Source organism: Tricharina praecox (genome assembly GCF_024521635.1).
Source record: "Tricharina praecox strain CBS 144465 chromosome Unknown BZA05scaffold_7, whole genome shotgun sequence".
Classification (NCBI taxonomy): Eukaryota; Fungi; Ascomycota; class Pezizomycetes; order Pezizales; family Pyronemataceae; genus Tricharina; species Tricharina praecox.
Window position 1 is genome coordinate 213,371 of NW_026250409.1, and position 25,828 is coordinate 239,198.

The following is a 25,828-nucleotide window of genomic DNA, read 5'->3' on the forward strand; positions in this document are numbered from 1 at the left end:
TACCGTGTTCCATCGTCGTGTGCAAGCATAACAATCATAGCAATCAACACCTACCTCCTACCGACCTACGTAGCACACAATTCTCATCTCTCGCCTCTCACCTCGACTGGCTTTGGTGGTGGTGGTGATAGTAATGGTAGTGGTAGTGGTGGCAGACGATTCATCACGCTCCGATTCACTTCCAGGCCTGCTTCACTTCCAGGCCTGCTTCACTTCCAGGCCTGCTTCACTTCCAGGCCTGCTTCACTTCCAGACTTGCTTCACTTCCAGGCCTGCTTCACTTCCAGACTTGCTTCACTTCCAGGCGTGATTCACTTCCAAGCTTGATTCACTTCCAGGCCTGCTTCACTTCCAGGCCTGCTTCACTTCCAGACTTGCTTCACTTCTACGTTACCACTCCCGAGTCTCCCGAGTCCCCCGAGTCCCGCGAGTCCCGCGAATCCGAGACAGCAGTGATCAAATCCTGTACAAAAATTCTAAATCGATGATAGAAAAAAAAACACTGAAACCCAAACAGAACAAGGAAATACCAAAGCAGCAGCAGCAGCAGCAGCAGTAGCAGGCAACAATATCAATATCAACATGGCAGGTAACTTAACAATCGCTAGATGATATTCTTCATAGATCCAAGAACGAAGAACGAAGACAGGCAAAATAATGAGCACAGAAAATGAACACAGAAAGAAAATGAAAAGAAAAAACGACCTAATAAAACGAAAACGAAAAACGAAAGCCTAGCACTAATAAAATGTACTCGTTTCAAACCCTTTATTTTTCTCTACTCGTCCGTCCGACCGGCCCCAGCTGTGATGCAGCATTCATGAACTCATAACAAAACTAGATAGATACACCGGTTAGCCAGCCATCACCATCACCATGCATACAGGTATCTATACACAGGCACATACCAAAATCGTTAAGCCTCCTCCTCCTCGACAAGGGTATTATCCGTAAGACTCTCGTTCGAGGCGTCGTCATCCATCGAAGCAATCGCCGCTGTCGCCGCTCGTGCGGCTGCCTGCGCACTCACGACGTCTGCCAGTCGTCGCAGCTTTGGTGTCTGGAGGTATGAAGGGCAGTATGTCTCGAGAGCACCGATATGCCGAGGCTCGGGAATCTCGTATGGACCACTGTCCTCCAGGTCGATGGCTTGGAGCAACAGTACGTCGTTGGTCTTCTCGGTAACTCGCGATGCTACCGCCTTCATGATCTCGCCGTTGATAGGCTGCTCATAGTCGGCGACGAGATATTGGTTCAGCAGCTTCTGGATTTGGTTGGGTGACAGCCTGTTTTTCTCATCAGTTTCGGTTCCAACTCCTATACCGCCCACACGCAGGGAATACTCACATCCAGCAGATATCCTGGATAATTTCGATATCGCTGAGAGTTGCCTTCTTGAGCTGAAGAAGCTTCGTCGCCTGCATGAGATGCTCGAGTTGCAAGATACCCTCGGGCATATCGTTACTCTTGCACCACTCCTCGATCCGGGTGATGTTGTAGTTGATCTGGAGACCACGCTTCCAAGACAAGAAGTTCCTCCGCAGCAAGAGATCGTTGAACGCGGTGACACCAACCAACTTAAGCAGCTCGGTGATAGCCTGCGTAACGATGCTGTCTTCCACGTAGTACGTTCTCATCGCCTTGTAGACCTTGTTGAGCAGACTCAACAGATCGTCCATGCTGAACTGGGGCTGAGAGTTCGTTTGCAACAGCTTGTTAAGGAATCGGTTACCATCGTTGGTGACGAAGCCGGGAAGAGACTGCGATTCGATGATGGCGGGGATGATCATCTTCTGCAGCTTCTTCTTGAGCACCTTCATCCACGTGTGGTAGATGTTGAACTCCAGAGACTCCAGATCGTGCTTAACAACCTCTAGCAATCGGTCATAGGCGAAATCGTCCTTCTTCTGGATCTCATACCAGTCCTCCGCGAGGAATACGAACGACAGCATCTCGTGCACATTCGACAGCCAGAAGGCACCGTGCGTGATGGCATCCTCGTCGTGGTTGATCATCACCTCGTGCTGGATGCTTTGCATGACGTTCGCCAGGAAGCGCTCAGATTCCTTGATGAAACCGTTGTTCCACATCTCCGACGTAACGACGTTGATGAGGAATGCCGGGAAGAGCACCTCCTTGTACTGAATCGGAGTCGTCGAGTTGAGCGCCGGTACCTTCAGATTCTTGATCAACCCAATGGCAACCTCATCGCTGAGGTTCTCATCGTCTTCCAAGATCCGGAGCAGTTCCTCCTGGCTATTCTCGGCCGTCGGCACGAACGCCTCGAATTCCCGGGCGCGCGTGGGCATACTGGTGGGCATCATGGACACCGGTCTAGTCTGGTACGACGACCGGTACATTCCATCCTGCTCCAGTCTGCGGGGAAGCTCCGCGCTTTGCCGCTTAGGCTTCTTGCTGGTGACAAAGTTGAGCAGACCGGTGGTGATTCCTCCGGACTTCTCGGGAACAGCCTCCTCCACCGGTGGGCCGGCGTGCTGTAGCTGGTCCTCGAGAGCCTGGATCTGCTGCCTCAGAGACAGCTTCTCCTCCTCGTGCATCTTGTCCCTGATCTTGAACTGATCGAGTTCGGATGTGCGCTGAGTGAGAGACTCCCGCAGCGACTTGCCCTCCTCCTGTAACCGCTTCATATTCGCGGTCGACTCATCGAACTGTTGCTGCAGCGCCTTCATCTCGTCGTCCATCTGCGCCAGCCTTGCGGCCGCGATACCAGCCTGGTTTGCCTCGAGTTGAAGCTCCTTGTTGCGGTTCTCCAAGTTGGCGTGCTTCATTCTCCAGCTCTTGACCTGGTTGTCGAAGCTCTCCACCTTGTCGACGAGAGCCTTGTTGTCCTTCTTCAGCATACCAACAGACTGGGTAAGCTCAATGACCTTGTTCTCCAGCTTGTAGGAAATCTGCTTGAGGTCACGGGCCTCTTCACGGATCTGCTTGTATTCCCGTCGAGCCATCTTACCCCGCCAGATACTCTGCAAATACACGACACGTTTCCGGTACTGTTGCCATGCGCGCAGGAACCGCCTAAACGGAGGGTTAGCATCACACTATTCCAAGACACCCGGTACCTCATACCTCGATCTCCATGCAGTCTGAATGTAGCGCGCAGCATTGCCAAGCACGCGATCGGTGATACTCTTACGGCAGAGGTATCCCTTTGCCGAAGCCTGCACCTTAATGACGCTGTTCCGGATGGTGTGGTAGTATTCGCGCTGCTTCGATCCGCGCCAGACTCTTTGAATGGTCGTGGCAGCCTTGACGATCCGCAGCTCTTGGGCACTTCTCCGGGCAAGGTAACCACGGGCATATGCCTGAGACTTGAGGATGGCCGCGCGAGCCTCCAGGTACTTGCGGCGGTAGAACTTCTTCTTCAGGTTCTTCTGGATCAAGATGGCACATTCGTTCAACCGGCTAGTTCGCAGGTTCTCCAAGACCGCCAACTACATCACGAATTAGCGACTGTCCTTAGTGAGTGGGTCCAGCCATGAAGACATACCATTCCGGCGCGGAAAAAGATCTTCGACATTCCCAACTGGTACTTGTCCTTTCCGTCCTTCTGGTTCTCCTGGGGATGACCCTCCGGAGGCACAGTCCGTTTCAGGATCTTGAGGCCAACATCCCTGATGGTTCCGGTCTTCAACTCGTCGGAGTGAATCAACATGTAGTATCGGCTCGCAAACTCCTCGTAGGTCCATCGGGTAGGGTATCCAGCGCAAGAGATCTTGACCGTCTCCAACACACCACAAGCCTGCAATTGACTGAGAACCATTGGTCCCTCGAACTTCCACGCCTCCTTGGCCTCGTTGGGCTTGATACAACGGATGTAGTGGACATTGGTGGATCCGATGGTGTTCATCAGCTCGATCAAAGAGTGCTTGAAGATACCTCCCAGCGTCGGCTTGCGGTTCGACTGCAGGGCCAGCTTACGGCCGGGAGGAGGAACGGCAGTCTTTGATGCCACACCAGTTTCCTGATCATCACCGTTAGTTGTTGGGTGACCACGAGTCGGGAGGGAGCAAGTAATACCTTGTCTCGAAGGGACGCCGATGCTTGGAGCACAGTGGTGAGGAAGGGGTTGGTCGAAGCCCTCAACAGCTCCAGGTGCTCATCTGGTACGGTATCCCTGTTCTTCTCCACGAAGCCTTCGGAGTCGTACGTGACGTCCACCGCATAATGGCACACGGTGAACGACGACTTTCCGAACCTCGGTTGCTGGTAGGGGAACTCCTTTCCTTTGGTGCCGAAGTGCTGGTGAAGCTTGGTGATCAGGGAGTCGTCGGAGCCGGCGGGCAGCCTGGACTCTTCGTCCAACAGAGACAGGATACCAAGCTTTCCCTCGATCAAATCGATACACGGTCTATTATCGGAAAACTCGATGTATTGCCAGTTAATCTGCTCGCGCGCATACTCCTCCTGCTCCAACTTGAAAACGTGCTGGTTGAACTCCTGTTGCAGCTTCTCGTTGGCATAGTTGATACAGAATTGCTCGAACGAATTGCGCTTGAAATGCTCGAAACCGTAGATATCCAAAACACCAATAAAAGACTGAACGTTTAACCGGACCTCTTCGGTAGCCAAGCTGTCGTTGATGATCTCGACGAGCCAGTCAAACAGCGACGAGTAAATGAACTTGGCGATCGAGTCACGCACAACGATGGCCTGCTTCTGGGAAAGCGGGGTGACCGTCTTCTCGTTACGCATGACAAGTTGCTTCTTGGTTGTCCACTTCGCAAACTCATCCGCCTGGACTCCCAAAAGCTCGGCGGCACGGACAAGGTTAGGCTCGTCGGAGCCGAGGACGGACCCGTTACGGACGGCACCAATCTCGCAGTTTCCAAGGTGCAAAAGCGCAGCCAGGACCTTCCAGATGAGCGCCTGGGTCTTCATCGTGACACCGATAGTCTGCAGCGAGTCTCTGGTGAGCTTGAACTCGGCCGCATCGTCCATGTTGGGGACATGGGGATCTCCGCCCTGGTTGGTAAAGTTGAACTCAGCCACAGGACGCAACCCAAGCTGGGTCCTCTCCTCATCTGTGGCTCCGGCGATCAATTGATAGAAGATATGATAGTTGCGCTCCGTCGCAGGCTGGAACACCAATCGGGCACGCTCGAGCAGGTAGGTTCTGATCTTGGCTCCGATGATGTCGATCTCCTTGTCGAACATGATCTCTATGTACTTTCCGAACCGCGAGGAGTTGTCATTACGGGTGGTCTTTGCGTTACCAAAAGCTTCCATGATGGGATTGGTCGCCAGAATCTGCTCTTCCGTCTTGCTCATGGCGGCGCCCTGGCCACCCTTCCGTCGCCTGCCAGGCCGGCTCGGATCCTCCACCGTAGCGAAGTACCTCATGATGTACTTGGCACTAACGGTCTTTCCGGCTCCGGACTCTCCAGACACGACGATGGTCTGGTTCTTCTGGTCACGCACCATCGCCTGGTAGGCGGTGTCTGCGATGGCGAACAGATGGGGATCTTGGTCCTCCTTCCGCTTGCCGGCATAGGCCTGGACAAGACCCGGGTCGTAGAGGAAGTCCATGCGATCGAAGGGATTGGTCGCAATGAGGACGATACCAGAGTACGTGTAGATTTCGCGTTTGGCATATCGAAGTTTGATAGCTTGAAGCACTGTATTTTGCGGAGAACGGAGCACGTCAGAAAAAAAAGCTCCAGCTAAACTAATGCGACGGGGGAGGTGACGAGAAGATTGAAAGCGGGAATGGGGGGAGGGTGTGGGGAAGTATTCGGGAGTTATGGATCGCAATACCGGCAGGTTCGTTCAAGTGGGATAAACTTGTCAAATCGTCCGAAGCCTCGAGCACAGGTGGATTCATCAACGGTGGCAGATTCTTATCCTCGGCATTGCCTTCCAGCACGGCCAACGTTGTGGACTTCTCTAATTTCTACGGCGACGAAGAGTGGTCAGCGCATTGTTCCCGGATAGCCCAATGCTGCAACTCTCCCCCCCCCCTCCCCCCACACTCCTAATAGCAATCATCATTCACGAACCTCGCCTGTCCTCGAACCGGAGGTGATCTCGAACACCAAAGTCGCCTTATCCCCGTCGACGCTCTTGGAGAGGACTTTGGATGAAACCCATCCGTCCGTCGGGTCCTGGACCCACGCCCCCGTCTCCACATTGTAGGTGTGTGCCATTACGGCAATCGCAAGAAGCTTAAGGTATTAATGTGTGTGTTGATGGAAGCAAGTAAAACAAGCAAGCTGCTATACGGCCGGCCGGAAACGAAAAAGGTGATTATAGAGCGCCTGTTGATAGTAACGTGTCCTTCCCGGGGGCCCGGTTTTTCTTCTGTGCCTCCAGTACTCGGCGGGGAATACAGATCGAATGAACGGCGAGTAGGTGAAGGTGGAGTTGATGGAGTCGATGCGAGCAGGCCTTTTTTTTTCTTTCGATTGGCAGTAAGGAGAGTGGGGATGTTGAACGGGGGGAGGATAGGTTAGTAGCTTGAGGGGTTGAGAAGGGGAAAAGATGCAGGCCGACCGAGTTGAAGGAAGCTGGGGAGAGAGGGAGGGAAAGGGAGAAGGTAGCGGGCGGACAGCGGAAGAAGATACTACAGCGGGTGCAGCGAAAGGAGGCTGGAACTAAGGTAGGAGGAGGTAGAGGTTGAGGAATTTAGGGTTAGTTCAAGGGACCACCAACGCTGCGCTCACTCTCTGGGCGTCTGGCGTTCTGTCTCGTGGAAGGGATCAAGGGTCGCTGTTGGGTGGCAGACTGTGGCGTGGTCGCCGTAGCCAGACCATAGTGCCCATCCGGTGCATTTATGCAGAGTTAACCAGCCACAGTCGCTCGAGCCCTCTCCTCGTCCGTCATCATATGTACCCAAAAGTCGACGATATATAGATGGCCGGATGCTAACTACTAGCAAGGTACGGCCCAGCTTGAGGCCAACAAAAAAAGGGGGTTCTAAACGGAAGGAACGGAGAAGAAGAAGAAGACGAAGAAGCAGCAGAAGAAGCAGAAGAAGCAGAAGAAGAAGCAGAAGCAGAAGAAGAAGCAGAAGAAGAAAGGAAGCGGCAACAGTTGCTTGCTTTTGCTTGCCCTCGAATCTCGGCGAGTGAAACATTCGTCAGGGCGTCTACATACCAACCTACATACGTTGGTACGGTACTGACACCTCAAGCGGAACCGAACCGAGCACAGCACAGCGCAGTACCGTAAACACGGCGCATGTATCCCCTCATGTTCTACAGTATTGTACATTTCATGCGGGCGACCGCCAGGAAGGAAGCACCAGGAGCCCCACAAGATATCCCCGGTTCCGTTCATCCACCACCACCGCTTCTCCTCTTGGGTGGTGGAGGTGGATGGCGGTGGAGGCGGTGGATGGTGGAGGTGCATGCAGAAGCCAGAAGCCAGAAGTCGGGATGCTTCCAACCCAACCCAACCCAACCCAACGTAACCTAACCAATCGGCTCTCCCTTCACTCCCTCCACTCCCCCTGTGGATCTGTGGCTAAGTCACTGCGCATCTCTCTCGCAAAGTGCAAAGTGCAACTCCTCAGCTCCTCAGCTCCTCAGCTCCTGAAGTTACCGAAAAGGAAAGGGAAAAAAAAGGATGGATGGATGGAAAATGGGTCGGAACCTCCCTCCCTCCCTTGGCGGACGAGCGAACGAACGCACTGGCCACGCCAGCGGCCAGCCACGCCACAGACAGGCCCACCAGTGACCAGTGCCAGCCCATCCCGACGATTAATAGTGCACACATCGCTCGTATTTCTTCCCAAGTTCCCAACCACAACCACAACAACATCCTCCATCATAAGGCATGCAGAGAAGGGAGAAGGGCATGAGAGCATGAGAGACGACGACATCGGCGGTTACCTGGAACCTCAGAGGAAACCCACAGAGATCGCTATGTTCCCCATATCTGCCCAATAAACCCGCATGGGCGTCTCCTCAAGCTTTTCCAGAATCTAGAATCCAGCTGACCCATGGATCCAGCCGATCCTAACTCCCGCCTATCCAAGTGACGTTGTGAGCCTGTCTCTGGCCTTGCTTATTCTGTGGTTGTTCTATTAAACCACCCGGGTACACGCCGGCCAGCCAGCCAGACAAGTAGATCGTTTTCACACCACACGCCGTGCATTTAAAACCCAATCGATTTCTTCTCTTCTCTTCGATCCTCTCATACAACAGCCGTGCTAGAACCCCCAGGTAACCCGTCGTAAAGAAAAAGCAAGAGCGGCGGAATGCAAAAGGAAAGAAGAGAGGAAAAAAAACAGAAATGTCACACATTGATGCAAAAGACGTGAAATGGACATGTGTAGTAGAGGGGGGATGAGCTTTGAGCACAATATGGGAGGGAAGAGCAGTTACAGTGGTCTGTCGCGGAGAGAAAAGGAGAGAAAAAAACACTACCTACCGCATCAGCAAGCAAAAGAAAAGCAGACAAGCAAGTGATGCGCACTGTGAAGAAAGAGGAGGAGGAGTTTTTATTACACGGTGTGCGAGAATGAATAAAGGGAAAACGATGTCACAATTGCGTTCATTAATAGCATCTCCGAACGTTTATACCGACGATCCGCCGACATCCGTCGTCCCAATCACAGACCCACTCATGTGCCAGAAACCCGATTCATTTTTTTATCAAGCTGCCATGACAAGTTGGAATGACAACACCAGCCGGAAAATGACAAGTATGATCGTTTAACTCTGCTTGCACTCAGCCGCCTCCTGCTTGGGTTTCGTGCCATCGTTCTGGTCATCGTTAGTATATTGGGTTTCTGGGTAGAATGCGGGATCACGTACGTCGTCATCGGACTCCTCCTCGTCGTCCTCTCTGTCGTCATCGCTGAGGTCCTCGTCATCGTCATCCTCGTCCTCGAAGTCGCCCTCCATGTCGGCACCCATTCCCTCGAACTGACGAGCCTCGCCAGTGAACCAGTCGATGGCACGGGGAATGAGCTTCTCCTTGATGTCCTCACCAAGCTGGTAGTCGAGCTCCAGGCGGTCCTCGATGTCCTCTTGGTCCTCATCATCCTCGTCGAAGTCAGTCGGGGGCTTCGGGGGAGTGAAGAAGTTGAAGAACGATTCTGTGGGCACGGTGCGCTTAACAACGCGGGTCTGCTTGGTGTCTGCGGTTGCGATCGAAAATTAGCTGTAGCTCCCGGTATGAGAATCGCGGAGACACCTACTCTTGTTGCGCTGCTTCTTGCTCTCAATTCGGACAGTCAAGTCCTTGCCATCCTTCCAGTTAATCTTGTCGCCCTCGGCGTGGTCGTAGATGAAGTCACCGCCGTAACCGTTCTCGTCCTGGTAGTAATACGTCTTGGTGATCTCCTTGTTAGAGAAGAACTCGTTCTCGGAAAACACAAAGTGCAACCTGAAGCCAGGGGTGTCGAGGTAGCTCAGTCGGATGTCGGTGAGGTGCTTAAGAGCAGCCTCGTCGCGCTCGGTGATGGTCTCGGCCAAAAGGGCGTTGTTCTTCATGGCAGACAGCCAGAACTCGGGCACACCGTTCATGGCTTCGGTCGGCTCCTCCTTGTTATCGTCCTTCTCGTCATCCTCATCCTCATCGTCCTGGTCCTCCTTACCAGCGACGACATCCTCTTCGGTAGGCTCCTCCTGGCCGTTCACGATCTTGGCACGCTTCTCGTAGAGGGGAGTGTACTTGGCGAAGTACTTCTTCTCGAGCTGGAGGACCTCCTCCTGGAATGCGGCCTCGAGCTTGGAGTGCTCCTTCTGCACACCTCGGAGACCAGCGATGCGGCGGCGCACGGGCGCAGGCAGGGACTCGATGTAACCGGACGAGCGACCAACTAGTTTACCGAGCTTTCCCTCAATCATGGAAACGAGCGCGGGGTTCGACGCAAAGATGGAAGCAGCGGTGGCGCGGTCGAGCTTCTCTATAATTGGAAGAGCAAGTTAGCAACCACCTCGAGGAGAAGACGCCCAGATATTTGCCGTAGCAGGTGGGGGTGTGGGGGATAGTTGACGGAATTCACAAACCTTCTTCGATGGTGGAGACATTAGGTTGCTGGGCGTGGGACGAGATAGGAGCGGCTGTGGAGGGTGTGTTTTGCGGGGTACTGGAGCAGCGATATCAGTACACATCCGACGACGCCGATAATGAGTGGTGTTTCGGTGGCGGCTCGAAGAGATGAGGGAGATACTCACGGTGCTCCGGCCAAATGGTCGACCTTCTTATTCTTAATGGGCTGCTCAGACATGGCGGGCAACTATCGCAAGTACTTTTTGATGTTTGGTGGGGGGAGGGAGGGAGGGGATAGTGGGGAGGGGGTGGATGTGTCGAGCAAGAGAGATGCTGGACAGATGGAGCGGGCGATGGAGGGGTGGTGGGGGAAGGGTTTGGCGGGTTTATGGGAGTGGGAGATGGCGATGTGTAGTGGTAGTGGAGGTAGAGCGCAAGAGAAGACGGGGAGCCGTGGAGGGGAGGAGTGAATTGTTCGCGGGCGGTTTTGGATTTTTGGCGGGGTTTCCTGCCAAGCCGTACAAAAAATTCAATTGTTGAGTGTGATTTTCCGAGAGGAGCTAGAAGCTACAAGAAGCTGGGAGCCACCACACACAGAAACACCACCACCACAACAACAGTCCGAGCTGGCACGCATCCGAGCGACAGAGAGCGACGGGGCGAGCGGCAACACAGACAAAGATGCGGCGCAGCGTGTGTGAGTGCGAGTCGAGAGTCGAGACTCGAGACTCGGGATTATGGCGATGAGGCTCTACTGGCGAGCAAAGCCTTGCCTAATTCTTTTTTTTTTCTTTGTGTCGTCTCTCGTTCTCGAGTCAGAAAAGAAGGAAAACCGTGCCCGTTGGCCGCCATCCGTCCTCTTGCAGTTCCCTAAGCCGGGAAGCTTCAAGCAACGCCGTCTCCCCCACGTTCGCGCCCTAACACCTCAACTAATGCGAGCTGGGGTCATGGATATCAATATACGTGCTCGAACACATGTATGTAGAGTAGAGGAGAGGCACCCTTGAGTACAGCGGGCAGGAATGGCCCAATTCCTCTCACATAGGCACTGTTCCTCTGCTCGCATAGCTGTCCCTTCTCTCGTCGGCATCTCCAGAGCAGAGGAGACCTCACTGCAAGGCGGCGGCGAAATGACGAGATGGGTACATAGAGTAGAGAAATCGCAGAGCTCGCAGAGCTCGCAGGAAGGAATTCGGACCGTTCCTTGCTGCTGGATGGATTGCTACTGGCGTGTTTCCGACAAACCACACCTGCATAACGGATCAAGATACTGTTGCTTCCAGATTCTGCAGATGCCGTTGCTTGCTGCAGAGATGTTTGGGGAAAGCGGCCAGCGAACCTTCCACTGTCGGGGGGTCGAGCGAGCTGCCAGTGTGATTGGTCGCCACCCCGCGATGCGAAACAAAAAAAAAACAGCTCCCCCCCTCCCCTCCCCGACTCGCAACCTGGAAATATGATACTGTACATAGCTCTCTGTCCTGCATCCATCTGAGATAGACAAAACGTGCAATTGTGATATGGGTGTCAATCAACACGCACCAAGGCCGGAAATAAGTGATTCCATCCGATACGAAAGCTGTTGGGACAGACAGATACATGTACATGTGCAATACACCGAGTCGTCGACGAGCTTCATCACAGGCTCGGACTTCTTTGTCGCCGACGGGACGATGATAAGCGTGCGCGCATTGCTGGCCTGGCCTGTCCTGTCTTGTGCTTGCTGCCGAATGATAGTTGACGCATCTATCAGTTGCTATTGGGGGGGGGCAGCATTAACCGCGCAGAAACCAGCGGTGCCGCCGGTCGTCCGCCGGCAAAGGCAACTCAACGACATGATACATCTAACCAAATGCAAGCGAAGCTTTGCACTGGGCTTCTACCGGTAGACCAGATGGAGCCACCGGTTTGTTGGGTTCGGCAGTTGGTCTTATGGGGTTTGAGACCAGAGTTGCTCTATGTATGTAGGGGATTGCATGTATGTATGATATGTACGCATAGTGATTACTGACGAGGCCATGTATCATGTACCTGTGCGGGTGATAGCCGGTGATGCACTGTGATTGCTGGCCACGGAATGGTCGTGTTTAGCTGCATAAGTAACATCGGGATTGTATCAACCGGCGATGAGCCGAGACACCGGAGAATACTCATTGAGGTATTATGCAACTCTACATCTAAATTGATCCCGTTGGTGGAATCGGTCATTGCAGCTCCGGCGTGATTTGGATTGAAGCACCCGCTGGCGCGATATCGAGTTTACTGGACCCAACGACGGTAAGTTTTTCTCCTGTATACCGAGTCATCCCCGAATTTGAGTTAGACTTTCGTAGTGCATATGTGCGGGGCGGTTCAAGCTTCGTGGCAGGATTGCAATCCACCACCGGCAAGACCGGGGTGGGTGGGTGGGGGGCTCAGACCCATCGACCATAATACATACTCGGAACCCGTATTCTAGGATGCGGGACACGCGGGACGGTGTGTTCCGATCCACTCGGGCAACTCAATCCCTCCGCCCTCCGGAGTCCGTTGTGGCGAAGATGTGCACCTTGTACCAGGAAGGAACAGAGTACCTAGATTGACGCCTCCTCGGGCCTCGGCTTTGTGCACCTTTGGGCTTGAGTTTGAGATGGCTTTGCTTACGTATCTACAGTTTGGCCTTTTGCTTCCGTTGACTCGGATTGTGATGAAGGCGGGTTGTGTCCTCGGGTAGTGAGTGAGTCCCGGGTCTGGATTGACCCACAAGGTGCTTACTCGGAATCTCGGATAGCCGGAGCGGACCATGTCCAGAAAGCCGAACGTCTGCCGGCGCCGTTTATCGGAGATGGGAGATGTATGCATAACATAGTAGACCGACATAGTGATAATGTGTGCAAATGCCTGGTACGGTCTCCCACTGTTCATGAATAACCTCACCAGCACCTGCCACCTACTGCCACTTCTATTAACAGCTGTTTCGGACTCGTATACCGTAGTTAGTTGCTTCCTAAATTCTCCCCGTACGTCCACTTCGCAATCACGTGAAAAGCGAGTGAGAGCTATGACGGAGGTTATGGAGGCGTTCATCTCATTTGAATACCAGCCATGAAATGCAACCCAACGAGCGAGCTACATTAAAGATGGAACAACTGCCTCAGAAAGCAAAGGCAGGGTAGATGCTCGGGCCAGGTTCTCCCTCACAGGCACCCTCTCTTGCCCAGCGCTCGAGCCTGCCCAGCTAACCTTTGGGCCATGGATAAACATATCAACACTAAACACCAAACTCCTTGGTTACCTCGTAGGCTTCACGAACAAGAGCCTAGTAGGCGCTGTATAAACATCTCACATGCGTACATCTAGGCCACCAGTTCACCATGAAGTGCTTCTTCAATCCAGTCCTTCTCCTCCGCCCCGAATGACTGCTCGAGGCGTCACCCACCCGTGTAGAGTATTTTCATCGTCAAGAGGTGCTTGCTAATCCACAACTGTAGGCTGCGCTACGGAGGCGAGTTCGAGTGATCTGTGAAGGTATTCGACGATGGTTAGCTCACAGTGTACGGGACATGCGTGCAACGGCTGGAGAACCTTCTTGCCGCTTTCCCGAGTGCGCCATTCGAGAGGTCTCGGTTCTCAAGGCTCAGAGATCATGGCCCTATTCAAAATGTCCCGTCAGCCTCGGACGTCCTTTGTTATCTCTATCTGCACAGAAAGTTTTTCCAGAGGGACAACGACATGCTTTTTTCTTCTCTTTCGAGGATATACGGAAAATGTGCAGCGAACGACCTAAAAGATCAAGAGGGTTGATCCACAAATAATGAGAGACAACAAGCCACTGGGGCTGAGATCGCTGTACTGTAATAGTTGTTGGTATGAAGTGGAGCTGTTGTCGTGGTGAGGATGCACCCTGCTGCCTACTTTCACAACCCTTTGCTTTTGCTTTTTCCCTTCCAACCTTGTTTACTGAGCACGTCCCCCTCTCTGCCGCGTCCTTACTCCGCTTCTATCGAACCTGCGCATTTTCCTTCCATCGGCTGGGACAACAGAGATCGGAGCCGTGACCAAGTGCCCAAGTGTCTCTCTTCTCTATTGATAGCTTCCTCGTCGTTGCCGCTGTTGAAATGTTCTCTCCACTGCCAATTGCGGGCTTTTGGACCACAAGCATTATGCACATCACATACATGATACGGTACTGACTGGACAACCAAGCTCCGCTTCCACCTCAGCTCGAATGCGGCTCGAGGGATTGCTACCCCAGACTCGGATACTGATGCGGAGTTGCATAAGACCCATAGGAGAGGTCACAAAGTAGGCAGCAGTGATCGTTTTCTGTGTGAGTGGGGCTGCTGGGGGGATGGGGCTGCAATGAGCTGCTTTTGGCTGCTTTTGTGTAGATGTGACTACTGTCGATGTTCAGCCCGTGGAGGTACATGTTTTGCGGTGGAGGGGGGGAACTACATAAGTTCTCGCGGATGGGCAGTGCTCCTCTTCCGCTCCCCACCAGGTCCGTCTTCGCAAACGCCCTCGAGTCACTAAACTCTACGGCAACTCCATTCCATCAACACGAACTCCCTCAATCTCTCCATGCCGCAACTCGGCGATCTTCCCGATGAGCTCCAACTCGCAATCATCAAGTGTCTCCGGTCCCGCCGCAAGCAATCCCCAAAACATCACGCATTGGTCTCGCTGGCCGGGACCAATCGAAGGTTCTACCACCTGACGAGGCCCTATGCGGATCCGGAGATCACCCTCGAGGAATCTGATTTCCACGACTATTTGGTCCATCTTGCCGGGGCGACCAATCTTAATACCTTGACGATCAAGGCAAGACTGCCTCGACGCGATGAAGATCTCCAGACACTCGATGACGCCTGCAGTGTATTCGCCTCGGTGCCGAATGTCGAGGTGATGTATCTGAAACTGGTGGTAAAACGCCAGTTCGACTGGTATCGACCTCAAAACCCCGATCCGTTGTTTACCTACGACTTTCTGGCGCAGCACTTCCAGCGGCTGGAGACCCTCGAGCTGCGCCAGGACGAGAAAAACACGAACATGGTCGTCGAGTTTTCACACGCCATTCCGCTGCTGGCACTACCGCGGCTTTCGGCCGTAACTCTCAAGCTCGTCGGCGGGGGCAAGCCCAAAGATGTTGACGAGCTGGTTTCCCAACTCGGCGGTCGGCCGAGCAACGTCCGCAGCCTCACGACGGGTCCTTCGAACCTGAGCGGCGAACTCCTCCGCGATCTCTTTTCGCGCGCGCTCACCCAGCTCGAACATCTGGACCTGGATCACCTAGAAGGCGTGTTCGTGGGCTCGTACTATAATGAGCAGATGAGAATCGGCCCCGCGCTGATGAGCGTCAAGGCGATGAAGCGGATCAAAATCTCGTACGCGATGAACAACATCGTGCCGCATAGGTGGCTCCAATCTAACGAGATCTCGTCCCTCGCCGACCACACGCTGCTGGAGTCGCTCACCATCCAGCCCGTCCTGCTGTACGGCGTGGAAATCGACGCCCACAGTCCGGACCTGTCCCAACTTCTGCCACCGGGCCTCAAGCATCTCGATTTCTGCCGGACTGCGGGAGTAAGCGGTAACTTCATCCTGGGGATTTACCGCAAACTGGTCGAGTTTGTCCAGTTGCGAGGTGTCGCTGCGGCAGGTGGCGCGTTGCTGTCGCTGCACGTCACTTTTGAGCTGGACTGGTCATTGGATCTTATTCAGGTGGCCGCAAAACGGGAACTCGCCGACACTTGCGAGCAATTTCAGGTCGAATTTCGTGATCATTCAAAACCTTTACATTGCTACACTTATGAGGCACAGTCTTGACGAGTGATTTGGGAATGGGACTTAAAACTGGGAGCAGATGAGGATGGGGAGAGGCTGCTGTTTTTGCGTTTGTTCGAAGGGCCAGGGGCGCGAGGGGGGGTGGGTTGCTGTGAACGATATCATGAGTTTTGTTGGCATCGTTTGTGCTTTATCGCAGTCTGCAGATATATATATGGGTGTGAGAGCTGGAAGCTTTTTGTTTTGGGTGCCTACATAGGTCTTCACTCGATAAGGTATATACAGCAGTACATTAGGTGCCTCTTCCTCGTCCGCTTAGAACATGCTATCACTAGAGTAGAGTAGATATATTTTGCCTCTCCCCTATGACTGGTTTCATACGAAGCTAAAATCTGAAGAACTCCCCCCACCTCCAGGTCTCAGGATACCTCCACCCAGCGTCATAATCCTCCAACCTCAACTCCTCCATTGACTTGCCACGATGTCTTTCGGAAGCACATATATTATGGTACAAATGCTCCTGGTCAATACCACCCTCCCAAACTGTCATAAGATGGCCAGTGAAAAGAACGTCTGTTACCGGTCCGGCGTTAATGTTGGTCTTTGGTTGAAAAGTGAGTGGTGGAATAGTAACGATCGGCCCGCGGGATAAGCTACCAGTGACGGCTGTATTGGGCCATGTGGGAGCAGCCGTAGAAGCTGGAGGTGGTGTTGGTGCTGGTGGTGTTGGTGACGGTGGAACATGACATGTCGAAGCTGTTAATAGTGGCGCGGAAGCCGGTGGTGTTTCTGTAGCTGTTCCAGCGCTAATCGTGGTCGTGGCGAAGAGGCTGGAGGATATCGGTTTGAAAAAATAAGACACACCGTCAAGGCTGTTGGGTAGGGCCGTAGTGGTGCTCGAAGCCGAGGGTTGGTGATCCGAAACCAGCGAGCTCCCGCTCCCGCTCGCGGGATGAGCTAAGGGTGGGGATGGTGTGGGAGCTCGTACTGTCACCAGGGATTTACTCATTGCACTTGTGATCGCACTCATTGCTTCCGTGGTGGTGGGAGACGCGGGCGTTGTTTGAAGCTCGGGAGATGCACTACCCGCAGGCCGGCTGATGGGGTCTGTTGGTGAAATATTTGAAGCCGAGGGCTGTGGACTCGAAAGCAACTCCAGCCCATCCTCCAACAGCCCTCCCAGCTCCTCCACCTCCATTCTCAGTTCATCCCACTGCCTACTCTGAGCCGCAACCCTCTCTATGAGCGCCGCAACACGTCGTCCGAGCGCTCTCTTGTCTGCGCGTAAGCGGCGGTTCTCGGCCTCTAGCGCCTGAAATCTTGTCGGTAGGCCGGAGGTGTGAGGTTCTTCGTCGTCCGAGGAGGGCGGGGAGGTGTGCCAGGGGTTATCGTAGACACCGGGGGTTGCCATTTCGACCGTGCGTGGAAGTCGCTGTGGAGTGCAAAGAGTGGGGTTGTGGAAATCCGAGGTGACGCGGGGATGGGCATCCCATGCCCATCGCGCCTACTCATGGTGGTACGACAACGAGTAGCGATTCAGTCGTGTTCGCCGTAACGGTTTTAAGCACACACACTCCGTTTACTGACCCACGTCGGGCCGGGCACCTGCGGTGCATGTCGTGAAGGAAGCTGTCCTGCTAGGTATCAGCCATGATCTACCACGGTCGAATGCTACATATGATGATTCAACAAACAAAATCCATTTCCTGACCCCGCTGGACACCGAAGGTCCCGGACCGACAGGGGTTTCCACTCTCCCCCATTATCCGCCGGCGTGTACTAGTAGACGACAAAAGCACGCAGAAGCAACACAAAAACAAATCACTCATTATCCGAAACATGCCCGCCACGGAAAATGGTTTCCCTTGACTGCCCAAAGAATAGGGGAACATCTGGGACCCCCGAGACAGCAAGTGATAATTCAGAAACGAGTACAGATGGCCATTCGGGGGGATGGATCTGACTTCGTACTCGGAGGTGCCGCGGCAAATTTTAGGACAGTGACCGGCTACATGAGGGGGAACAACCTGGCAGCGGGAAGTAGAAAAAAGATAGAGTTGAAAATTAGGGAGAGATTCAAGCCGGCATGGAATCACAATGTGTGCTTGCAGGTAGTTGAATGAGGCAAGTTCAGGAGGGCGTCTAGCAGTGTACCATGAGGGTGTATGGACTGAGATAAGTACTCACTTGTGTATGATACTCTCTACTCCAGTGTTTTCAGATATACCCATAGTGCTGCCAATGTATTCGTCGAGAGAGAGATCTTCCTGTTTTATTTCGCATGCAGCCTATCTAGACTATGGCGAAAGAATGTATTCGTTGAAAATGCGTCTCGTCTAAGCGGATAGCTGATATCGAGTGATAAATCGATATGCTAAAGCCTATCAACTAGCATCCCGACTTACAAGGCCCAGTTTGGTTCGCAGCTGCGGTTTGAATCTACCACCCAAAAAGTGAGCTGCAGTTTCGAACCGTCAACTTGCCCGAACGAGTGCCTGTTTGGCACACCACCCCAATTTGACAACTCGAGAAACTGCAGATTGTCGACTGAGCCACAGTAAGTAAAAATAAACTCTATGGACAACCACCAGTAGTACATGCCAGTATCGCCCACGTAGGCAACCCCACCGTAGTCAATCTCACCATAGTCAACCCCACCATAGTCCCTCTTCATTACGCCTACGATGTCCGACACCGGCCACGTTCTACGGTTCCTCCGTTGTGACTGTGGATAGGGGGAGTCACTTGCTCGTACGGCGCAGAGGAGGAGCCGCCATTGTGAGACGGGAGGGGGAATTTCCCAAGTGACCGGAAGGGCCACCTCGTCGCTGTAAAAAGCTAGTTATGGTTTTCTGACGTAGCCCCGAAGTGAAAAGAAAAAGAAAAAAGTACAAGTGTGGCGTGCTGTCGAATATCTGGGTTGCCGAACGGTCATCAGGGGAGTTGAGAGTTTGGAACTGCAGCTTGGCCAACCTTCAACTCGTTAAACTGCAGATTTCTAAACTGCAGCTGCGAATCAAACTGGGCCTAAGTTATGTAGCCTTGTGCTCGTAAAAGTGGGATTGCGGTATTGTGAACCTCGACGATTAGCGATATTCACTGCTCGTGGACGGAGAGTTCGTTTATCCGTCTCATTCTATCGGAGTCGGAAAGTGAGATACCTAGTAGAGTACCGTAGTGCAGCGCCGAGTCGAGCTCCGGGTAGGTTCGGTCTATCACTGTTCCCGAATCGAGAGAAACGCTCAAGACAGCCTCCGTGGTGACATTCCAGCAATTGCCAACACAAGTCCGCACAGCGTCCGGAAAATTATGCCATAGCTTTTGACACCCCCATAGACGGTCCCGCCTCTCGGCAAAGCCAAAAAACCCCTCAACGGCCATGCCGATGCTCTTCCGGTCACTCGCACACTTGTTCCGGTGCTGTATCGGTAACCCTGTTGCCAAGCCCTCCTGCCATCGTAACGTCCTGAAAATCAACCGCACCTTCTTCCCCACAATCTCGAACTGTCACCCAAACTGCACTCTATAGCCACAACATGCTCGCCCTGAAACGTATCTCCTCCTCCGCTGGCGGCGCCGGTCTGCGCAGCTACTCTTCGTCGGGATACGCATCTACCGCGAAGAACCTGAAGATCAACTCCAACACCAAGGTCATATATCAAGGTTTGTCCGTCTATCGGTCCCGCTTGCCGGAACCTTCGCGATGCTGCGAGAGAAGGAGACGAACCTTTACTGAGACATCTATGACCTACAGGATTCACCGGAAAGCAGGGATCGTACGTATATCGCCGCATTCACAAGAACGAGAGCACCCACCGAGACGAGACGCAGGGGGAAGAGGGAGGACCGAGGCTGATGGGAATGGCCACATAGCTTTCACGCACAGCAGGCGATCGAGTATGGCACCAAGGTTGTCGGCGGTATCAACCCCAGAAAGGCTGGAACCATGCACCTCGACCGGCCCGTGTTCGGAACCGTCGCTGAGGCGGTGAGGGAGACCGGAGGTATGTCCTGGTGCCCCACCACCACCCCGCATGCGAGTGCGAACTGATTTGAGCTTTGCAACAGCCGATGCCAGGTATGGAATACACACTACACTATTCTCGCCGAGTATACGATGCGTAGGACGCTGACGCGAATTGAATCACAGTGCTATCTTCGTTCCCCCGTCGCTCGCTGCGGCATCAATAGAAGAGGCCATCGCCGCCGAGATTCCTCTGGTCGTTGCCATCACCGAGGGTATCCCGCAGCACGACATGGTCCGCGTCGTTGACATCCTCAAGACTCAGAGCAAGACCCGGTAGCTACGCACCCGCTTGGCTCACTCCTGTCTACAATTTAATTGACAACTCATCGAATAGTCTTGTCGGCCCCAACTGCCCCGGAATCATTGTATGCCTACCCCCCTCACGCGCTCGCCTCCATGTTTCGCGCTCATATCTAACACGATTTTCGTCCAGTCTCCAGGCCAGTGCAAGATCGGTATCATGCCCGGCATCATCCACAAGCGCGGCCGCATCGGTATCGTCTCGCGGTCCGGAACCCTCACCTACGAGGCCGTGAACCAGACCACCCAGGTCGGATTGGGCCAGAGTCTCGTCATCGGGTATATTCCCGCAGCTTTCTCCCCTCCACACCCTCACCGACTAACACACCTACTAGAATCGGCGGTGACCCCTTCGCCGGCACCAACTTCATCGACGCGCTCACCGTATTCCTCGAGGACGAGGAGACCGACGGCATCATCATGATCGGCGAGATCGGAGGATCCGCGGAAGAGGACGCGGCCGACTTCCTGAAGCAGTACAACACCAAGGGCAAGCCGATCGTCAGCTTCATTGCCGGAATCTCGGCGCCCCCTGGGCGTCGCATGGGCCACGCCGGAGCCATCATCTCGGGAGGCAAGGGTGGCGCCGAGAGCAAGATCGCCGCGCTGGAGGCTGCTGGCGCTGTCGTCGAGAGGAGTCCTGCTGCCCTCGGAAAGACGCTGTACAACGAGTTTGTTAGACGGGATTTGTTGTAGACGCTTAGGCGGCGATGGTGTAATGAGGTGGTGGTGGTGGCGTGAGAAACGGAGTACATAGAATGGCTGCGCGACTTGGACTTGTGGTGGGCCAAAACATATCCGGCGGCGGCGTATGGTCGGTGGGATGGGGATTGTGCATCGATGTTGAGTGTAATTCCCGTGTCATTATATCCTTGCTTTTGTGCTTTTCCCTATGGTTTCACGCGCGGAAGCAATTGTCAAGCAGTAAATACCGCCTCAGAGGTAATCATTAGAACCCATGAAAGAAGAAGTAGCCAACGACGATGCCACCTAACCAACCAGCGGTAAGTCATGAATGTTCCGCGCGCGGAAGCAATCGTTAAGCATAGATACCGCCTCAGAGATAATCATTACAACCCATGAAAGAAGCAATAGCCAACAAAAACCTAGCTAATCAGCCAGCGGCAAGTTAGAAATGTCGCCCGCACATATAGCTCAAGATAACGCAAAGAAATGCGGTATCAATTAATCGTACAAACCTATGCCATCGCCATTCTCTCCACGCCCATCACTAATCTACACTAACCGCCCTTTCTCTCCACCACCGCCGGTTGAACGGTATTCTCCACATGTTCCACATCTATCATATCCTCGTCAACATCGTTGGGGGAAAGCTCTCCATCGATAATATTGTGCAGGTGAAACGCCTTCGCAACCGGCGAGACGACGCCATTTCTTTCCATCATCTCCGGCGGAGTATGGCTGTTGTCCGAGGAAACAGGCGTATTGACGTCGAGAGTCGTGGTGCTGCTGCCGACGGAGCGAAGGGAGCGGACGGAACGTTTCGGAGACACGTCGCCGAACATTTCCTCGTCGTCTTCCACGCGGCGCTTCCTCTCTGGGCTCGGAATGAGTTCTTCGTCTGCTGGAGATTCGTGAGGGTTCAACTCGGTGGCAAAGGCGGCATTGTCGTTGTCCACGAAGGTCTATATAAAGTAAGTAAGAAACTATTACGGTAATTAATGAGGGGAAGGAGGTAGGTGCCTGCAAGGGTTCGGGCAGTGGCAGGTTCCCGCTTTCGAACGCTTCTTCATTTGCGTATACGAGGAGGACACAATCACCCATGGTTTTCGCGGTATTCAATACTTCTTCTTCCGTGACTTTGGTGGTCCTGTAGGTGCCGGGCGGTGTACTCTCGTCCCACACAGAGTTATATTTTCCGGTGCTGTTGTCCCAGTTGTTGGTTGCGTTACTACTGCTGCTTGCTACGGCAAATTCGCAACGCCACCACTCCTCGCGAGCTCTGGATGTCTCCAGCTGGGGATCACTGTCTCGCAAGAGAATGTACGTCGTGCTAGGATCAGTACATACACCACGGAGAGAGTATTTTGTGTAAGGCGGCAAGTCATTTGGCCTCGGGTCGTCAGGAGCCGTGAACAATTGTTTGAGCCTCTTTAACTCTTCTTGAGCTTCCTCCTTTTGACGTTCGAAGCCTAAACCATTAGTGTGGAATTTCCCATTGACAGATGAAGTACTTACTCGCCACAATCTGTTCCAACTTCCGCAACATTTCCTTGAGAAGTGGTGTCGCGTCCACCATCTCGGGCTGCGAGTCCATCGAGATATCGTCGTCAGAGCTCCCCTTCAGTGGTTTCGCGAAATGGTTGATAGCGCTCTCAAGGAGTGTCTTGGGGCTGTATTCCTTGCCATTCCTGGATCGGAAGCACTTGAGGCTCTCCTCTCTTGCTTCGATTGTGTATATTTTAGACTTCTGAGTCGCAATCTGCTCCTTGAGTAATTTGGCGGTCTCTAACCAAGGCTTCGAGTATCGGTCGGGGTAAAGCACCGAGGGTATGTCGAGTCCTATGCCTTGGATGTTGCCGGACTCGGTGCGAATCTGGGCGAGAAATACGTCGGCAAACTCTACATACACGAGATCTTCGTCGGACCATATTGTGTTGTCCAGCGCGCAATAGAGGCTCCTGTCACCTGGTTGTGCAGTCATTTCCAAGATGGTAAATTCCTGTTCCCTGTCTTCCCCGGTGGGCTGTATTTGATGCGCATTGGACCTGAAGACTGTGGGATAGTCCTTGGCTTCGTACAAGTTCTCTAAACAACGATTCCAACCCCTAAAAAAGGTCGCTATGGCGGCTGATGAGGAATTAGCAGGTGGACTCTTCACTTCTAGTCTCGAGGAGAGCATACAAGTCGACTCTTGTTCCTGTACTCGTGGCATGGCTGATAGGACGTCGATAGAGGCGTAAGCACGATCCGTGCTATCCAGAAATGCCATCAGGCGCTGAATCTCAGCAATTTCGTCTTCAGCTTCACAATAGCTCGGCTCATATCCGTCGACGTTTATGAACCGTGAGGTTTCTATTTTCTCGCCGCTCCACCAATCTGGCTGGTGTCGATAGTTTTGTAAAACGTGGGGTCTCGAGAGGAAGGCTTCCCTAGCTTTAGGAATGTAATGCAGGATCGTAAGGGCGTTGGCCAGATTATAACTGGTGGTCGAAGGTTTCAGGAACGCGGGACAGCCTGGCTGGCGCTTCCTCTCATGTGGCGGCAACTCTCGTGGAACTTCCTTCGTTACAGTGGTCGTGAGCGCCCACTGGCTTGGTACGTACTCCTTATTCTCTTGGGCGGGCATGAAGTTGGGGTTGACGGGTGAAGTATGTGTGCCGGTAACTCCCATCTCCTGTGACTGGTAAGGGTGTGACCCGTGAACATCTTGCAGCGAAGCTTCCAGCGCCTGCGCCAGTTCCGGATCATCGCCGGCAGGGTCTCCATTGCAGCCAAATAGCGGCGTTGGAGGTCTCGACTTGGCTCCATTCCCGAAGACGTCTGGTGACAGAACGTCATTCCCTTGAACCTGGAAATCTAGGCAAATCAACCAGTGAACATCAAGAGCACTCCCAGGTGCAGGGTAGCTTACGGGAAGAGGTGTAATTATTTTGGTAGCTCCGTACACCTGTACTGGACGATCCTCCTTCCCGCGATTGCTCGAACAGCGATCCATCCCATTGTCTCGCATCTCTGTCCTGTGGAGCTCGCGTCGTATTTAGCGGCGGCGGCGCAGACCGAGTCGAGGTCGGAGCTGTTTACCTTTTGAAGACCGCCATTCCAGTAATATTCGGCCGCAGAATCCGCATCGTTGTTGTGCATCTGAAGGTGAAAGTTATGAGTAAGGTTGCCCTGGCGCTGCGGGTCAAGAACTTACCTTCAAGCACTCTTCGGCATCTTCCCGGCTGATGCCCAAAGCCATCACTTGCTCCAGCGGCACCAGAGGAGTCTCGGGGACGTCAGGCATTTTGGGCAATGCGGTGTGTCGTCAGGGAATTCGGCGCGGTGTGTGTGTGAGCTTGAGGGTTGGTATTCACGCGGTCAACGGCAGGTAGTGGTGGTGGTGGGGTGGAGTGGAGGTAGAACAATGATCATTGGAGCTAGACCGGGGTTGGTGAACACTGAGCTCAGGCCCATTTTCAAGGGTGTCTTGGCGCTAGTTACAACTTTGAACGACGGACGAGTGATGTGATTGACTAAATCGCAACGAGAGATACCGGATTACTGTGAAGTACGAGGCGTGACGGTAAAGTACCTTGTAAAGGTGTAATCTTGGCTGTAACGTTACTTGCCACATTATGTGACGATACATGACATGACTATCATATTACCGCTGGTATCCCTAATCGTAACTATTCCCACGCGGTTCGAATGCTGGAACTGAAGATAAGGTCACTGGGATGCCGAGAAAGAAGTTAAATCGACACAACTAACACATTTGAGCCTGCTCGTGGCGGTGAGATACTTTGTAATGACGGAGAGAAGCTGTCTTCGAGAACGACCAATCACCCTCCTTAGGACTCGAACTTAACTACGAGTCGTCCAAAGCCGTATGCATAGCTACCGACGGAAGTCTCGACACCAGCAGTGGTCGGATAAATCACTCGGTCACATGATATCACATGGATTCCGTCATTCTGTTCTCGTTCTGAGAGATGTAGTATCATGTCATATGGGCTTTTTAGCTGCACCCCAGCAGCAGGTGGTTGCACTCGTACTCGCGAGTCGCAACATGCGAGCGCTCGCTCGGCTTTGACAGCTGGGGTGCCCGGTGCCAAGCCGCCGGTAGATTACCGAGGACTCTAGCGTGGCAGCATCACCAAACCTTCTTGCCATCGCCTGCGACTACATCACCACGAACCATCGTCGAACGAGTTGCACTGCTGCTCTCGCCGCACAACACAATTATGGGAACAATTAATATCGCTACCAAGGCCGTTGAAAGAATTGAGAATGTGTCGCATAGCTGCATGATCGGCGCCTAGACGAAGTAAATCCGCACGTCAAACACTATTCCTCTCGCCCGTACACTGTGCTCACGAAAAGCTTGCAGATATCTTCTATGGCGCCGCGGGTCTATATCAGGCGTGGAATAAATGCGCAGGTCGGGCACCTCGAAGCGGCCGGGCTACAGCCCGCTGCTCGTACGCGTCCGAGCGCCCGAGACCCCCTCGCAGGGCCAAAAAGAATTATGGCCATCAAATATTCCGCGTCTCAGCCTTCGCGGATGTCGTGAATTTGCTGCAGCGTATCGGGTTTGCTATCGGAACGTATCATTGCGGCGTCGGCGGAAACTTCCGCTTAGTCTCAACCCCGAATTCTGCAAAAAATCAGTCGGCAATCAGCGTGGGGAATCATGAGTTCGTCAGATCAGATCGGGGTCCCGTTTCCTGCCGCGATGCCGAGACGAACTCTGTCGTTTCCGAGAGGCAGCAGATTCCCAGTTCTCAGCGAACCTACACAAGCCTGACCACGGTTGGCCACCATATCTAAATGCCCGATATCAAGTTCATCATATTATTTGGACGCTATCTGACTGCTCGAGAACTGGGGAGTTGTTGCGGTGTTGCTCTTCAGCGGGCGTTGGTCCGCTGGTCGCGGTTGCAGGTTCACGAAGAGCGCGGGATGGTGGCGTTCCGACTGGAAAATCGGGTCTGGGGTCAAAATTTATGTGTGGAATCACAGTTTTGCGGTCCTTCGCCTTGTTGGTTGTTGAAAGTAAGTTGATTGTTGCGAGGTTGCTCCGGATCGCCATCAATTTTCGACTCGGCCTTCACG

At 53.4% G+C, this 25,828-nt stretch overlaps 7 protein-coding genes across 7 annotated transcripts; 3 read left to right on the forward strand and 4 right to left on the reverse strand.

The window, feature by feature from the left end:
- Positions 1-666: 666 nt before the first annotated feature.
- Positions 667-6,420, reverse strand: BZA05DRAFT_245784 (P-loop containing nucleoside triphosphate hydrolase protein). The gene is made up of 8 exons (XM_051479963.1): positions 6,018-6,420; positions 5,776-5,911; positions 4,039-5,636; positions 3,509-3,982; positions 3,088-3,452; positions 1,348-3,036; positions 909-1,286; positions 667-837 (listed from the first exon to the last, which is right to left on the reverse strand). Exons 1-7 carry the CDS (start codon positions 6,162-6,164, stop codon positions 917-919), a joined length of 4,779 nt encoding a protein of 1,592 aa, XP_051341048.1. The 5' UTR covers positions 6,165-6,420; the 3' UTR covers positions 667-837; positions 909-916.
- A 2,049-nt stretch (positions 6,421-8,469) lies between these two features.
- BZA05DRAFT_245823 (putative nucleosome assembly protein Nap1) lies at positions 8,470-10,549 on the reverse strand. The gene is made up of 5 exons (XM_051479964.1): positions 10,146-10,549; positions 9,978-10,057; positions 9,164-9,874; positions 8,778-9,103; positions 8,470-8,726 (listed from the first exon to the last, which is right to left on the reverse strand). Exons 1-5 carry the CDS (start codon positions 10,196-10,198, stop codon positions 8,676-8,678), a joined length of 1,221 nt encoding a protein of 406 aa, XP_051341049.1. The 5' UTR covers positions 10,199-10,549; the 3' UTR covers positions 8,470-8,675.
- Positions 10,550-10,571: 22 nt separating this feature from the next.
- BZA05DRAFT_392046 (uncharacterized protein) lies at positions 10,572-11,243 on the forward strand. The gene has a single exon (XM_051483047.1). It carries the CDS (start codon positions 10,698-10,700, stop codon positions 10,965-10,967), a length of 270 nt encoding a protein of 89 aa, XP_051341050.1. The 5' UTR covers positions 10,572-10,697; the 3' UTR covers positions 10,968-11,243.
- A 3,029-nt stretch (positions 11,244-14,272) lies between these two features.
- Positions 14,273-15,934, forward strand: BZA05DRAFT_245888 (uncharacterized protein). Its single transcript, XM_051479965.1, has one exon. The coding sequence runs from the start codon at positions 14,518-14,520 to the stop codon at positions 15,760-15,762; it is 1,245 nt and encodes a 414-aa protein (XP_051341051.1). The 5' UTR covers positions 14,273-14,517; the 3' UTR covers positions 15,763-15,934.
- Positions 15,935-17,429, reverse strand: BZA05DRAFT_245889 (uncharacterized protein). The gene has a single exon (XM_051479966.1). The coding sequence runs from the start codon at positions 17,129-17,131 to the stop codon at positions 16,106-16,108; it is 1,026 nt and encodes a 341-aa protein (XP_051341052.1). The 5' UTR covers positions 17,132-17,429; the 3' UTR covers positions 15,935-16,105.
- Positions 17,430-19,192: 1,763 nt separating this feature from the next.
- On the forward strand, positions 19,193-21,004 carry BZA05DRAFT_392052 (succinyl-CoA synthetase-like protein). Its single transcript, XM_051483048.1, has 8 exons — positions 19,193-19,383; positions 19,475-19,496; positions 19,594-19,724; positions 19,789-19,798; positions 19,871-20,020; positions 20,082-20,112; positions 20,181-20,326; positions 20,383-21,004. Exons 1-8 carry the CDS (start codon positions 19,257-19,259, stop codon positions 20,741-20,743), a joined length of 978 nt encoding a protein of 325 aa, XP_051341053.1. The 5' UTR covers positions 19,193-19,256; the 3' UTR covers positions 20,744-21,004.
- On the reverse strand, positions 21,005-24,261 carry BZA05DRAFT_392055 (uncharacterized protein). The gene is made up of 7 exons (XM_051483049.1): positions 23,928-24,261; positions 23,813-23,872; positions 23,643-23,748; positions 22,913-23,587; positions 22,247-22,858; positions 21,752-22,200; positions 21,005-21,693 (listed from the first exon to the last, which is right to left on the reverse strand). Exons 1-7 carry the CDS (start codon positions 24,015-24,017, stop codon positions 21,289-21,291), a joined length of 2,397 nt encoding a protein of 798 aa, XP_051341054.1. The 5' UTR covers positions 24,018-24,261; the 3' UTR covers positions 21,005-21,288.
- Positions 24,262-25,828: the final 1,567 nt, after the last annotated feature.

Excerpts from the sequence above, each read along its gene's own strand:
- BZA05DRAFT_245784 (XM_051479963.1), bottom strand. The coding sequence starts at position 6,164 with ATGGCACACACCTACAATGTGGAGACGGGGGCGTGGGTCCAGGACCCG. Across the intron at positions 5,912-6,017 it reads CCGGTTCGAGGACAGGCGAG|AAATTAGAGAAGTCCACAAC; the intron begins GTTCGTGAATGA and ends TCGTCGCCGTAG. Across the intron at positions 5,637-5,775 it reads CCACTTGAACGAACCTGCCG|TGCTTCAAGCTATCAAACTT; the intron begins GTATTGCGATCC and ends CGCAAAATACAG.
- BZA05DRAFT_245823 (XM_051479964.1), bottom strand. The coding sequence starts at position 10,198 with ATGTCTGAGCAGCCCATTAAGAATAAGAAGGTCGACCATTTGGCCGGA. Across the intron at positions 10,058-10,145 it reads GACCATTTGGCCGGAGCACC|TACCCCGCAAAACACACCCT; the intron begins GTGAGTATCTCC and ends TCGCTGCTCCAG. Across the intron at positions 8,727-8,777 it reads AGGAGGAGTCCGATGACGAC|AACGATGGCACGAAACCCAA; the intron begins GTACGTGATCCC and ends AACGATGACCAG.
- BZA05DRAFT_392046 (XM_051483047.1), top strand. The coding sequence starts at position 10,698 with ATGGCGATGAGGCTCTACTGGCGAGCAAAGCCTTGCCTAATTCTTTTT.
- BZA05DRAFT_245888 (XM_051479965.1), top strand. The coding sequence starts at position 14,518 with ATGCCGCAACTCGGCGATCTTCCCGATGAGCTCCAACTCGCAATCATC.
- BZA05DRAFT_245889 (XM_051479966.1), bottom strand. The coding sequence starts at position 17,131 with ATGGCAACCCCCGGTGTCTACGATAACCCCTGGCACACCTCCCCGCCC.
- BZA05DRAFT_392052 (XM_051483048.1), top strand. The coding sequence starts at position 19,257 with ATGCTCGCCCTGAAACGTATCTCCTCCTCCGCTGGCGGCGCCGGTCTG. Across the intron at positions 19,497-19,593 it reads TTCACCGGAAAGCAGGGATC|CTTTCACGCACAGCAGGCGA; the intron begins GTACGTATATCG and ends ATGGCCACATAG. Across the intron at positions 20,113-20,180 it reads CCAACTGCCCCGGAATCATT|TCTCCAGGCCAGTGCAAGAT; the intron begins GTATGCCTACCC and ends ATTTTCGTCCAG.
- BZA05DRAFT_392055 (XM_051483049.1), bottom strand. The coding sequence starts at position 24,017 with ATGCCTGACGTCCCCGAGACTCCTCTGGTGCCGCTGGAGCAAGTGATG. Across the intron at positions 23,749-23,812 it reads GGAATGGCGGTCTTCAAAAG|GACAGAGATGCGAGACAATG; the intron begins GTAAACAGCTCC and ends CGAGCTCCACAG. Across the intron at positions 22,859-22,912 it reads ACAGGAACAAGAGTCGACTT|CCGCCATAGCGACCTTTTTT; the intron begins GTATGCTCTCCT and ends ATTCCTCATCAG.